The following is a 12,532-nucleotide window of genomic DNA, read 5'->3' as shown; positions in this document are numbered from 1 at the left end:
CAGATTCATTACATGATGAGCTCATTTGCAGACCCTCACGAACGCTCAGATCAGATTAAATTACACATCTGTATTATTTTCCGCCATTTTAATAATATATTCTACATACAGTTTGTGAATTTTATTTTATTTTTTTAAACAAAAGGAAATGTATAACTTTACTCAGCAAGGATACACTAAACTGATTATTAATATTTGAGCATAATAATAATAATAATAATTGACCACCAAATCAGCATATTAGAAAGATTTCTGAAGGATCACGTGACACTCAGCGTGACACAATTCAGCTTTGATCACAGAAATACATTACATTTTAAAATATATTAAAACAGAAAATAGTTGTCTAAAAATTCTAATAATATTTTACAATGTAATTGTTTTTACTTTATTTTTAGATCAAATAAATGTATTCTTGGTGAGCATTAGAGTTTTCTTTAAACATATACACACACACACACACACACTATATGTACTGTATATATAAATAAAATGAATTTTACATTTTGTAATACCTACATCTATACCTTTTATTATATGACTTATATGGCTAAAGAGCGACAGGTATATATATTTTTTCAAATCAGAAAAACAATATTTCCAACCAAGTAGTCAAAAAAGAAGTAATAAACAATGCTTTTGATTTGCATTAAAATATAAGACCAATATTTAAATATTGATATTAATATGCACTGATATAACAACAGATAGCAAACACTATTTACTGAGATTTTTGTACAATTTTTTTTTTTTTTTATATATGAAAAATGTCATGTAAATTTGCAAGTATAGCTACACAGGAATGGATCGCAAAGCTAGTCTAATGACGTAGTCTTTAGGAATCTTAATGGCCAAGTAAGAATCACAGGTTTCACATCGCCAGCAAAATAATTGTGACTATACTTCCTACAGTAGGTAAAGTCTTGACTGTGATCTTGTTAAGTTGTGACGTATGGGAACTGAAGTGAGTTCAAAAGCATTATTAATTTCTAGCACATCTTTATGCTAAGCTTTTAAAAACTCAGTGTACACATTGCAGTCTCTGGACTCATGGCATCCCGGACACCAATATTTTAAAGATTCATAAAAACATAATTTCACTGTCTGGTCAATCGAGATTTCGCTATGGAAATTAAGGTTAGGATCATGCTGTTGTTGTTTTGTTTTGGGCTCTGAAGGAGTAATTGGACCCAGAAATTGTGACGTGTAACTTGACTTAACATTTCGCAGATTTCCCCAAAACTTTGCTCAGAAAATCTGATTTTTTATTTGTAGATTCTGTCTGGATTTGCTGGATGCATGTCTTTTACCATGTGTTACTTTCAGAACCATTTGCATGAGATAAGCTTAAAATCCAGTATATTTGCATTTGTCCAAGAACAACAAAATGCATTTGCAAGCATGGCACGAAATAGGTCAGCAAGGTTTGTCCGTGAAAAGAGCTTCAAGAAAGGATCGTGCAAGGTCTTTAAAATGCTCTGGTATGAAAAACAATGTAGCCTACAACTATTCCCTAAAGAATGCATGTCTAGAAATGTACACCACGCCTATAATGCAGAGACGAAATTGATCAGATATCTTTCGTCTATGAGGGAATAATGACTTAGAAATGTGCCTACATGTTCTCTATGCTGAATGTACTCACGGAACGCCAATCTCAAACAGGTTATTCTGGATGAGCTGTTTGCCAAGCATTGTGATGCAGAGCTGAATGCACAACTCCATCAGACAGCCGGCATGAGCGCACTGTAGGGTGAGACAAAGAGAGACTTCAGTCAGTTACTGTGGCGTACAAACCTTCGCATGTGTTAGTCATAAGGACTGAGGTAACTAGGACAATCTGTCAAGTTATTTTTCATATGATGATGTGGTTACAAGACTCCAAAAATAGAGTATGGCTCAGAATATACACACACATACATGTACGCCAGTTGGTCAATGAGACTGGTCATTTATCTTCATTATTAGTTTATGACTCCTCACTCTTGAAAACCAAACACACACGTAAAGAAGGAAGTTGAAAACGAGATAAGTACCTCTTCCATCCGGTAAGACCCCAATACGTAGATATATTTGCCCGGGCGTCCGATGAGTCTGGAGGCATTGGATAGAGGAAGGTCAAGAGCTGAATTTACCAGCCACTGCACAAATGCAAGTGGAGATTCACAACACAGACATTACAGTAAAGGTACCTTAAAAGGGAAGTGGGGGGGATTGGGGGGTGAGCTCTGTTCCAAAACCTAGTGAGCAATATTATACTGCTCAGAAACCAAAGACCAGCATGGGAGGCACATAGAAATTCATGCTGGTCTAAGCTGGTATTCCAGCAAGGACAATACCCAGTTTTGGTCAAATTCTAAAAGGGTGTTCACACTGACAGGTGTGCATGATGATAAAGCCAACAATGATGAGTTGAGTTGAATTGGAGTTGAGTGGCGCATGAGCATAGGCGTCGATTTCGGGGGGGACGGGGGGACGCGTACCCACCAGATTTCGTCATGAGTCATTTTGTACCCACCACTTTTAACTTCCGTCCATATTAATTTGACTTTTGGCCGTTTTCAGTGGTTGTGAGGAGCAATATGAGAGAGAAATTTGGTAATCATTGTCTGACCCAACAAAAAAACATTATAATATTCATTTTATTTTATTTTCCGTGTTCGCATTTATGAGGGAAAAAACAACGTGTCAGTTCTCGGTTACGGACGTGAGCGCTCTGAAAGCGGCACTAAAAGACTGCTTTAAAACTTTCACAGAGACCTCAAACAGAACAGCTGCCTTTCTTTAAAGTGAATTTCGTTTTGTATTAATTATATCTTAATTTTAATCAATGTTTCATGAACCAATGGATTTAATAAATAAGAAGTAAATAGGCCTATAGCAGATAATCACGACATTGGAGGCGCCGGCGAGTGAACTGGAGTTCGTCTCATAAATGAACCGAAACTCAGCGTATAATGCACATTCACATTCACAGCCTATTTAGACACGTTTAGACGCAGTCATAATCATTACTTTTACCGGTTCTTTGTGGCAAGCTTTATGCGTGCTGTCGTGCGCTTGAGTGCGGCTATATTACGTAAACGCTCATTATCCTGTAGGCTATATAAGTAATACAATTAATATAAAGGGGCGATTTATCCACGAATGACTTAAATGAACAACTAGCCTACTAGTCGACTGGGAAAAAAACTTTTAGTCAGAAGCAGCCCTTATTCCACATATTTTCGAACCTGGCAACAGTGTTGAGCGAGCGACCCTGCGGAATGAGCGAGCGGAGCGGAATATTCAGAAATGCGCTCTCCACTCACGAGCTCTGATCGGAACAAACCCGAACCTCACTGTCTGCTGAACTTGCGCAGAAACATCAAAATATAACCAGCTTTTTAAAATGTTTTTTAAAACTAAACACTATTTTAGCACAAATTATGAGCTTATTGGCGATTTTTTTATAATTATTGACAAAACTAGAATATAGTAAAAGTTTTTTTTTTTTGGGTGGGCCTGTTGAAAAGTGCCTGAGCTACAGGACATCGTCTTTCAAAACATAACCTGCGCGAAAGAAAAAAAAAAAAAAAAAGAATGCGTCATTGTACCCAGCATTTCTGAAAATGCACTTCCGAATGCGTCTCTGTCCCCAGCACATTTCAAACCAAACTGACGCCCATGCGCATGAGGAGTTATAAGAAGCTGTGAATACCAAAGACAGGTAACTGCCAGTGCCAGTTAAATACCACTGAAAAGAAGGAATGCAGTGAGTCACTGTGAATGCACCATAAAAGAGCATCTAAGTGATTTGCCAATACAAGTCTGCAGTAGTAAGTGTATACGTAATACATTGTTTCTTTTGTTTAGAGTATTAAAAAAGGAGTTGTTGGTGTTTTAATTGCTCTTGTACTGAAGGGCAGTCCCAGTCTTGCAGTATTTTTGTTTCAGCCTTTGACAATATATGCATTGTTTCGCTAATCCAAAAGGCGTTTAGCTGTTTTTTAATTAACTACCGATACTCACTCAATCTAAAGGCCGTGACACCATGCCGACATTAAAAGAACTAATGGTGATGAAAACCGAACATGTTGTCGCCTAGTGCCGGCTAATAAGCTGCGCTTGAACACACCGCACAGATTACAGCTGACTGTCAACTAGCATGTGCGTTCTGAGCCTGCATGTAAGGAGATGACTTTCTATATCAGCAGGTCTCAATAGTCTTTATTCGTTATTCAAAAAGGAACACCGAAACTAGAACTGGAGATATACAAACCATTAACAAAGCAGTGCTTGTTTACCATTTTGAATATCATTCATGTTGATCACTTTCTTCATTCCAGAAGGTAGATGTTGTTATGAAAATATTTGTGCATTGGAATGCTTAGGTAAGATAGCGTAAAATTAGAACAGCCTTCTGTATGTGTCGTCTTGACTTCTTTGCTCGCTTTTATCACTTTTTGCTTTTATTCTCGCACACTGACAGCCAATTAGAGTTCTCTCTCTCACTGACGGACGCCAATTCAACATGCTCAATGGGCCAAAAAGCCCACTGACGGGATCTGACGCTACGGAGCACACCCCAAAAACTGGGCCGGCCGATGCTCAAGGACCGCCCAACGTTAGCCGATGGCTTGGTGTGTCAGGGTCTTAACAATCCGTATCATGAAGCCCTCCTTGTTTAAATAATTAACTTACGTATTGACCCGCATGTGTACCTGTGCAACTGAGGGCACTTATTTCTACCTTCATTCCTCTTTTATGTGTTTCAACCCCCTTTAATAGCAAGAGACAACGGCTCTTGTTTGGCACTTCCTCATCCACTCTGGAAATGCAAAAGTCAGGAGTAAACAAATTAGACAGCTCTCAATAATCCTTTTAAATTTCATGCAATTACTATGACAGTAATTCCGTAGGTCGTTATATATCATCCTCGACATCAGCTTGGCTATTATCCACTTTCCCTGAAGCTGGTTGCCCAATTGTGGTTTTTGGTTATACAGTCACCTGGACAAGCCTGTTTAACCTCACCATCTCACCAACTTACAAATCAGAAAACCTATTGGGCCTCATTTACACAAGTAACTGTACCACAGACAATGGCCTTGTTAATCCATTGCATTGCACATTTGTGATTTCCACCTTGCTGCACACTATAGTTTTCTTCCAATATAACCTCCACTCCCTCTTACCCACCAATCTTTTTTCTATACGCACCTACCTCTTCACCATGCTAAAAGCTCCTCCTCTCTTATGTAAATAATGCATTTACATCCACTTGAACATCTTGTCTAGACATCATCTGTCCTCTCTTCTCCAGGCCCTTTTGCACAAAACGCCCACTAACCCCTGGACATCAGATGTTCTTTGTGAAACCAAACTCAAGAGAGAAAATGGCATCAATCGAAGTTTCCTAGTGAAACGAGTATCATAAGTCACTGATCTCTTTTTGCCAATTTAAAAGCAGACACTCGAAAGCAGAAATGAATCGGGAGACCATCTCTCTGTCACTGAAGCCCTTGCGGCTGGCAAAAGATGCATCTAGATCAATTGTCCTGCTGTTTGCTAATGCAAATCCCCAGAACCTACTATGAATAAGGTATATTGGAAGGGAGCAGCATCTTAAATCACATCAACTATCCATGGGGGTACCTCAGGGTTCAGTGCTTGGCCCCTTCCCCTTTCCGTTATGCATAATCATTGGGATCTAGACACATGGATTTTGGATGAAGCATGCAGCACAATTCCTTGTCAAGGCTGTTGTCATCTCTAGACTGGACTACTGCAATGCTCTTGCAAAACTCAATCCTGCATGATTAAACCTCTACAAATGATTCAGTGTGTGTTAACATTGATAATCCCCATGCTGCCACCCTGGGATCTATTATTTTACCCAGTATTTGTGTGCTGTGACATTTTTATGGTTTTTAATTAGTTTGGTTTATCCTAGCAACATGTAAACATAAAAATTTCTAACGTTCCTCGTGTGAAGATCACTATTTGTAGAGAGTTACGGTCTATACGGCATTTCAAATTCAATTCCAATGTAGGCAGTAGACAGCAGGGCAGCTCACCAGGTTATGAAACAGAGCTTGTCGCTCTAACAAAGCGAATCCCATTGCAGACTTATTAATAACTGATAGTTTCAGAGTGACTGCTTGGTCCAATGCTCTTACCTGCCTCTGAAGAATGCCAGGTACACAATAGGGGTAAATGCATTTGCAAACTTCAGTATGAACGTCTTGAAGATCAGCCTCTCCTCAAAGCTTTTGTCAGTTTTTGGAACCTCTGATGAGTTGAAAACAACAGCACATACTATTACCACAGCTTTTTGCAACAAGCTAAATGTCTTGAAAACAGTATCCAGACGTACCCATAATAGTGAGCCAACGTGCAATTGCTCCATAGACCTCATCCATGATGATGATGATGATAAGGTTAATGACAGCCCCAGTGGTTTTAACGGTGGCCCGTATATTAGTGCGGAAAGTGGGAGTGGAACTCATGTGCAGGGCAGTCATAATGGAGACCCTGTATAGCACCACACCAAACACGATGGCCAAGGTCACAAAGATCTGCATTGAGCACACAAATGCACACAATAAGAAAAGTGACTAATCATAATCTAATGATTTACTCACACCAATTGGATGCAGGATCATGCAAAAGTCAATGTTTTAGGTTTCCAACACCAAACACACTTCACAGATGTAAATTTATTCTTTATTCTGCAAAGAAAATGTCTGATAATAGGGGGCTTAAATGAGATCAAGTGAGTTGTATTCGGCTGTTCGTGTGATTCCAGCGTGATGGCCACCCATATTTAAAATAAATTGACTGGTTGTTAAACAAAAAGTACTTTAACTACTAAATAAGTCTGGCATAATTCAATTTATTGCAAAAGAATATAGCATTATACCACAATAAATCTAATAAATGAATCAGGTCTTACCAAAAAAATCATCATGACGATAATGGTCATGTAAGCTGGCATTCTGTCTGTGCATGTCAGCTTCACATTTCCAGTCTAGAACAAGACATGAATTGTCAAATGTGAGTTAAAAACATACACCTTAACACATACATCTAGCAACAGGAGCTTAAGCAATCCTCCAACACGCTATGGCCTGCGAAGGGACAGATAGGGTCAAGCCAAGCAGAGCAAAACAAGCCCTTAGACATGCCTTACAGCTGTCCTGTCACATAACATTTATACTGCAACTAGGTCAACATCTACTGAGCATAAAACCCAATAATCCAGACATCCCTATGACAGCAAGGATGGCATGCATAAGTCTACAGACCAAAACATTGTAAGAGCAGCACTGCCTGTGCTGTGCCAAGCACAAATAAATGCACTTTTTTTTTTAATCAGCATATGGTCTGGTCCACATTGTAGATTATTCCAGCCAAGAACTACCCACTTGAACAAGGGGCCTACTGATCAACAATGACAAACTATATACACACACACACACACACACAGTTGGTCTTATATATGTACACACAAGACCAAACTGTGCCTTTGTGACAAGTTTGTTGAAATGTGAAAATACCTGTTTTATGATGGAGATATAAATCACCCTGACACCCAGAAATTGTGTAAAGCCAGCCAATTAGATTATATCTTGGATTTTTGAGAAAGTTATTGCCATTTCTGTTTGCAATATGCATCAGTGAATGGTCATCTGTAGATTCACAAAGACCTACCTTTGGAGATTTCTCTTTCTTCAAGGACTTCTTCATGACACGGAACTCATACTCTGCTCTAGGATGACTCTGGGAAAAACAGAGAAAGCAATTCATAACACGTACAGTACAGGAATTAAACCAGTTAAAAAATTAAAAAATAAATTAAAAAAAAGTGGAAAGAGATAACTGGTTATGGAGCCAAAAGCAGCCATGTGCATGATCAAGTGATTAGAACAGAAATTCTGGTAATAGCAACACATTAGACGTTCAGTGAAAGTATAATCCTTAAAACCAAAAGCTCTCAGCACCTTGAAATCATATTCCTTTCCACAATCAGCAGCTTTAGGTTTTATTAGTTCCACCTCCTCATTTTATCCACATAAACAGTGGCAAGCCCAGAAAGACTGTGACTGCCGAAAGGAAAGTGAGCAGCTTTTGACCTGTAAGGCCGGAGGAAGAGAGAGCAGGAATCTCCCAGACCTCCACAACAACAGACCGATAGGTAGTGCTGGTGAAATACTTTACACAAGCAAGAATGTGACGACAATGCTTGAAGACGACTTTTAAAGATATGAAGAATTTGTTAGTACTAAAATGCAACTGTAAGGTTAGGAAATAAATAAATTCAGTTAATACTATGAATGAACCAATTCCAAACCTTTTGTTTCTCCTATACAAAACAGGACAAAAAAACAAAACAGTGAAAAACAGTTTGATTTCATGGCACTGAATCAATAAAAAAAAACAGACATCTTTAATTCTTTACACCCAAGCCTCAGGATAAAGTCATTACAAGAAACTAATATAACGCCACATCATTATCTTATCAACATGTCTTATATTGACAGTTTTCTTGATCAACATGGGTGTGTGTGTGTGTGTGTGTGTGTGTGCGCGCGCGCGTGACTAACCTCTGTGTCTTCAAAGCCGGTCATGTCCCAGATGTAATTTAGCCTCATTTGCCTTCTCTTCCAGTGCTCCATAAACATGGTGGCTGTGGGACACAGAGGTAAACTTCACCAACAAACCCACATTAATAAACACGGATCGGCTCAGCGCTGTTTATGTCAGTTTATGGAGCTACAAGTGAAGTCTTTTTGTTTATACATCCAGGCTCGTGAAATATTTTTCGTGAAATAACTTTGGAAAGATGTTTTTCTAAAGAGCCAGTTTCTTCGATAGCATTGGGCTGTAGTTTAGGAATCTGTATTTTAATAGTGTTTTCACACTTGGTTCGTTTTAAAGGGGTCATATAATGGTACATGCACTTTTACAAGTTGATTGTACTGAAATGTGTGTTGGCAGTGCCTGTACACAACCATCATAAAATGATAAAAATGTGTCCAGTGTTTTTAAATCTTATATGTTTTCCCTTCTCTCAAATCAAGCCGTTCGACCTTGTGACGTCACAAAATCTACGCCCCTCCCACGATTGTTGATTGACAGCAGCGTTTCAACACAGACCCGCCCTCGCTCGTGAGCGAGCTGTCAATCATAGTCCGCGTGGACCGGCGCGGTCATTGTTGATACGCTGGAGCACTGTCTATGAGCAGAATGGCGTCTAAGCGATTGTGGTGTTCTGTTCTTGGGTGTAATAAGGAACACAGTGTCATTTTGAAGTTCCTAAATCCGAACCGCTGAAGACGCAGTGGCTGAGTTTGTTTTCGAAGGGAATATTCCCCACGATCAACGTCAATGCTTTCATGTTTGCGCGAATCATTTCACACACCAGACTGCTTTACAAACGAGGGTCAGTATAAAGCTGGTTTTGCTCAGAAGCTGCTCCTGAAAAAAGGATCGGTACCAACTATTCGTGTTCCTGCTGCACCTCCAGAAGAAGAAGAAGTGAGTGTAACGTTTTATTAACCTTTATATTAATATTAATATTAATCTTTGCAAATCGCTTGCTGCACGCTTCACGATGAATGCGGCTGTTTACACTCAGGGTACATTACGGCATGTTTTCTATGTACGACGTTCTCAATATAATTCATAATCCCACGTTTATAATGAACAACGCGTTATGGTTATTGTGTTATTGTGTTACAAACGGTGTACGCACAGAACAGAGGGGCGGGGTGAGCAAAGCTCATTATCATTTAAAGACACATGCACTTAAACGGCGTGCTGAAAACAGAGCTGTTTTTGACCAGGTAAAATTAGTGTTTTCTTACAATACTAATGAGAATTTTTAATTAAAGTATATTACAAACTTTTAATTTAGACCCTAAAGAATCATATTAGCTTGTACAAAAATGGCATTATATGACCACTTTAAGGGTCTGAGTCCGGTTTACAATTTTAGGTAAAGTGCGAATGCTTCCAACAACCTCAGTCAACCCAACAAACTCCTTTAATGAAAACTAAACCGAAACCATATGAGGAAGTCATCTGAGTACAGTTCACTTTAGGTAAGTGTGAATGAAAAGTGGACTGAAAAAAACTAAATTTAACTAAAAAGAGACCTGAGACCACTTTCAGGACCAGCGACAGTATGAATGCAAAAAGAACCAGTTTCTCTTTCCACTCGATTCACTTATAAAGGTTTGAATCTTTGGTGCTCTTCTGTCATTTTTGACCAAACGTTTTGTTTATTTAGAATTTCTTACTTCATCAGAATGATACAAAACTTGGTAAAGGTTTTGGCACTTGCTATGTGAACACACACAGACACACACAGACACACAAATCGTAGACATGATTCAAAAAGGTTAAATGGTCCTGAAAAAAAAAAAAAAAAAAAAAGTCACTGGTCAAAAGTTACGGCATTGGAAATGAATGGGATACGAACTTCATCTAGTGGAAACGTTTGGTACTGCACCCAAACAAAATTTTTGAGATATCAACCTCAAATTTGGAACACATGATTTATGTTTAGATGTATGACTTTGATTTCTCACAGGTTAAGAATAATAAAACGTTTTGAAAAATACACATTTCATATAACAATTTAAGGTAGTATTTTTGTGCATTTTTCATAACAATAAAAAACTTTTTAACAATTAAAAATTAATTTTTTTTTTTACTTGTTTCACTTCAGGAATATATACCATGTGTCTTCTTTAAAGAGAGACCAAACCAAACCAAAAAGTCTGTGCTCCAAAGCATTCCAGATTTACGACAATTTAAGTTGGAAATTTCATTTTCAAGTCTATGCTCAAAAAAAGTGTAATAAATGGATTATAACTACTGCATAAATATAATTTAGTACCATAAAATCCCCTAAAAATACAAATTATTAAATAAAAAACATAATTGAACTAAAATATAGTACATTCATTTCAAAATAATAATAATAATAATAAACAGCACCAGAGGGTTAAAGTGGACTTAAGTTATCAAGTAGCTTTGTCACAGGGTGTCATTTTTCATCTCAAAGCCTGTAACTGCAGGGGATCAAAACAGGAAAGGCAAATTTAGGGCTTTTGCTAAAATAACCAGCTTTTTAAGAAGCTCAGCATCTGAGCGGGGATGAGTACGGGGGATTTAAAGAGAAGTGTAAAACCAGGGCACAAATCCCTTCCAACATTTGCCAGATCAAATCTGTCCTCAATATGTACGGACACAACAGTTGGTGTACAGAAACAAGAAAGCGTGTGTGTGAACATGAAAGGAGAACGGAGCTGCTGACCCCACAGTGCCATGAAGATGGCGAAGAAGACGGTGGCCGCGTTGTCGAACAGGTGGCTGGCCCTGGCCGTCCCGCAAGCCGTGACCAGCTTCCAGTAGCTGCAGGCTCGGTCACACATTGGGCACATGGTGATGTTGTTTCTCTCATCGCAGATCTCCATGCTAAAAAAAAAAAAAAAGCTTTCAGAAATGCATAATATCTCCAGACACCAAGAAAAGCTATTAACAAATTGTATTTTTGCAGTCTAAAAGGAAAAAGCATTATTCTACATTCTTCATCTCTGTTGTAATATGTAGTGAGCTGCCTAGATGTCAAAATAGGCAGCCACTTTGGCTTTAAGTATCTCCTAAGGATACTTGCATCCTCAACAAAATGACTAATATGAAACTGAGTGCACTGTATAAACAGCGATCTTCACATTAAGCACAGGAAACTCAACTGATTTCAATTAGAGTTTGGCTTCTGCATGTTGCTACATGATACTCTAACACAGTGGTTCCCAATAGAGATGCGCGGATGGGCTATTATTTCATCCGCAACCGCATCACAAAACTCATCATCCGTCCGGCATCCAGCCGCACCAACGTTTTTGACCGATTTTCAAAACCGCACCCGCCCGCCATCCGCTGAGCGCTGTATACGTAATATTTTTCATTTGATTGGTTCAACCGCCCGCCACCCGCCCGAATTGAATTAAAATATTATTTTTCGTCACGTCATCCGCCCGATCCGCGGTTTATCCGCGGAGTCCGCGGCTGTAACTGCCAACCGCGCATCTCTAATTCCCAATTCCAGTCCTCGTGACCCACTGCTCTGCACATTTTGTAGGTCTCTCTTATCTGACACACTCAGTTCAGTTCATGGAGTCTCTCCTAATGAGCTGATGATCTGGTTCAGGTGTGTTAAATAAGGGAGACATACAAAATGTGCAGAGCAGTGGGTCACGAGGACTGGAATTGGGAACCACTGCGGTCTAACAAGCATAAAATACTACAGTAGTGGCCAAAAGTGACGACTGGAAAAAAACTTTTTTATCCTTTATTATAAAAATTTTGTGAAAGATATTGTGAGCATATAGTTGTGCTTGGTGTCAATGGTTATAATAATGCAATGAAACAATTTTTTGGCCATGCTGTCATACAAAGAAAGGTAACACTTTAGTTTAGGGTTCAATTCTCCCTAATAACTAGTTGCTTGTTAGCATGCATTTATAATACTTAGTAA

The 12,532-nt window shown here is 38.7% G+C and overlaps 1 protein-coding gene across 3 annotated transcripts in view; it reads right to left on the bottom strand.

Annotated features, from left to right (window-relative positions):
• ano1a (anoctamin 1, calcium activated chloride channel a) overlaps positions 1 to 12,532 on the bottom strand; it is a 58,122-nt gene that overhangs the window by 8,847 nt on the left and 36,743 nt on the right. For 2 of the 3 annotated variants that reach the window (XM_084405069.1, XM_084405067.1), the window contains exons 12-19: positions 11,309 to 11,469; positions 8,589 to 8,671; positions 7,696 to 7,764; positions 6,938 to 7,012; positions 6,359 to 6,560; positions 6,162 to 6,273; positions 2,037 to 2,094; positions 1,646 to 1,746 (exon numbers count right to left, since the gene is read on the bottom strand). In XM_084405069.1, the coding sequence (XP_084261195.1) occupies positions 1,646 to 1,746; positions 2,037 to 2,094; positions 6,162 to 6,273; positions 6,359 to 6,560; positions 6,938 to 7,012; positions 7,696 to 7,764; positions 8,589 to 8,671; positions 11,309 to 11,469 (861 nt within the window). Of the gene's footprint in view, positions 1 to 1,645; positions 1,747 to 2,036; positions 2,095 to 6,161; positions 6,274 to 6,358; positions 6,561 to 6,937; positions 7,013 to 7,695; positions 7,765 to 8,579; positions 8,672 to 11,308; positions 11,470 to 12,532 lie in introns of all 3 variants that reach the window. The other variant, XM_084405068.1, reaches the window with a different exon arrangement.

Source organism: Rutilus rutilus (assembly GCF_951802725.1).
Source record: "Rutilus rutilus genome assembly, chromosome: 3".
NCBI classification, from domain to species: Eukaryota; Metazoa; Chordata; class Actinopteri; order Cypriniformes; family Leuciscidae; genus Rutilus; species Rutilus rutilus.
This window is presented reverse-complemented; position numbering and strand designations above follow the sequence as displayed.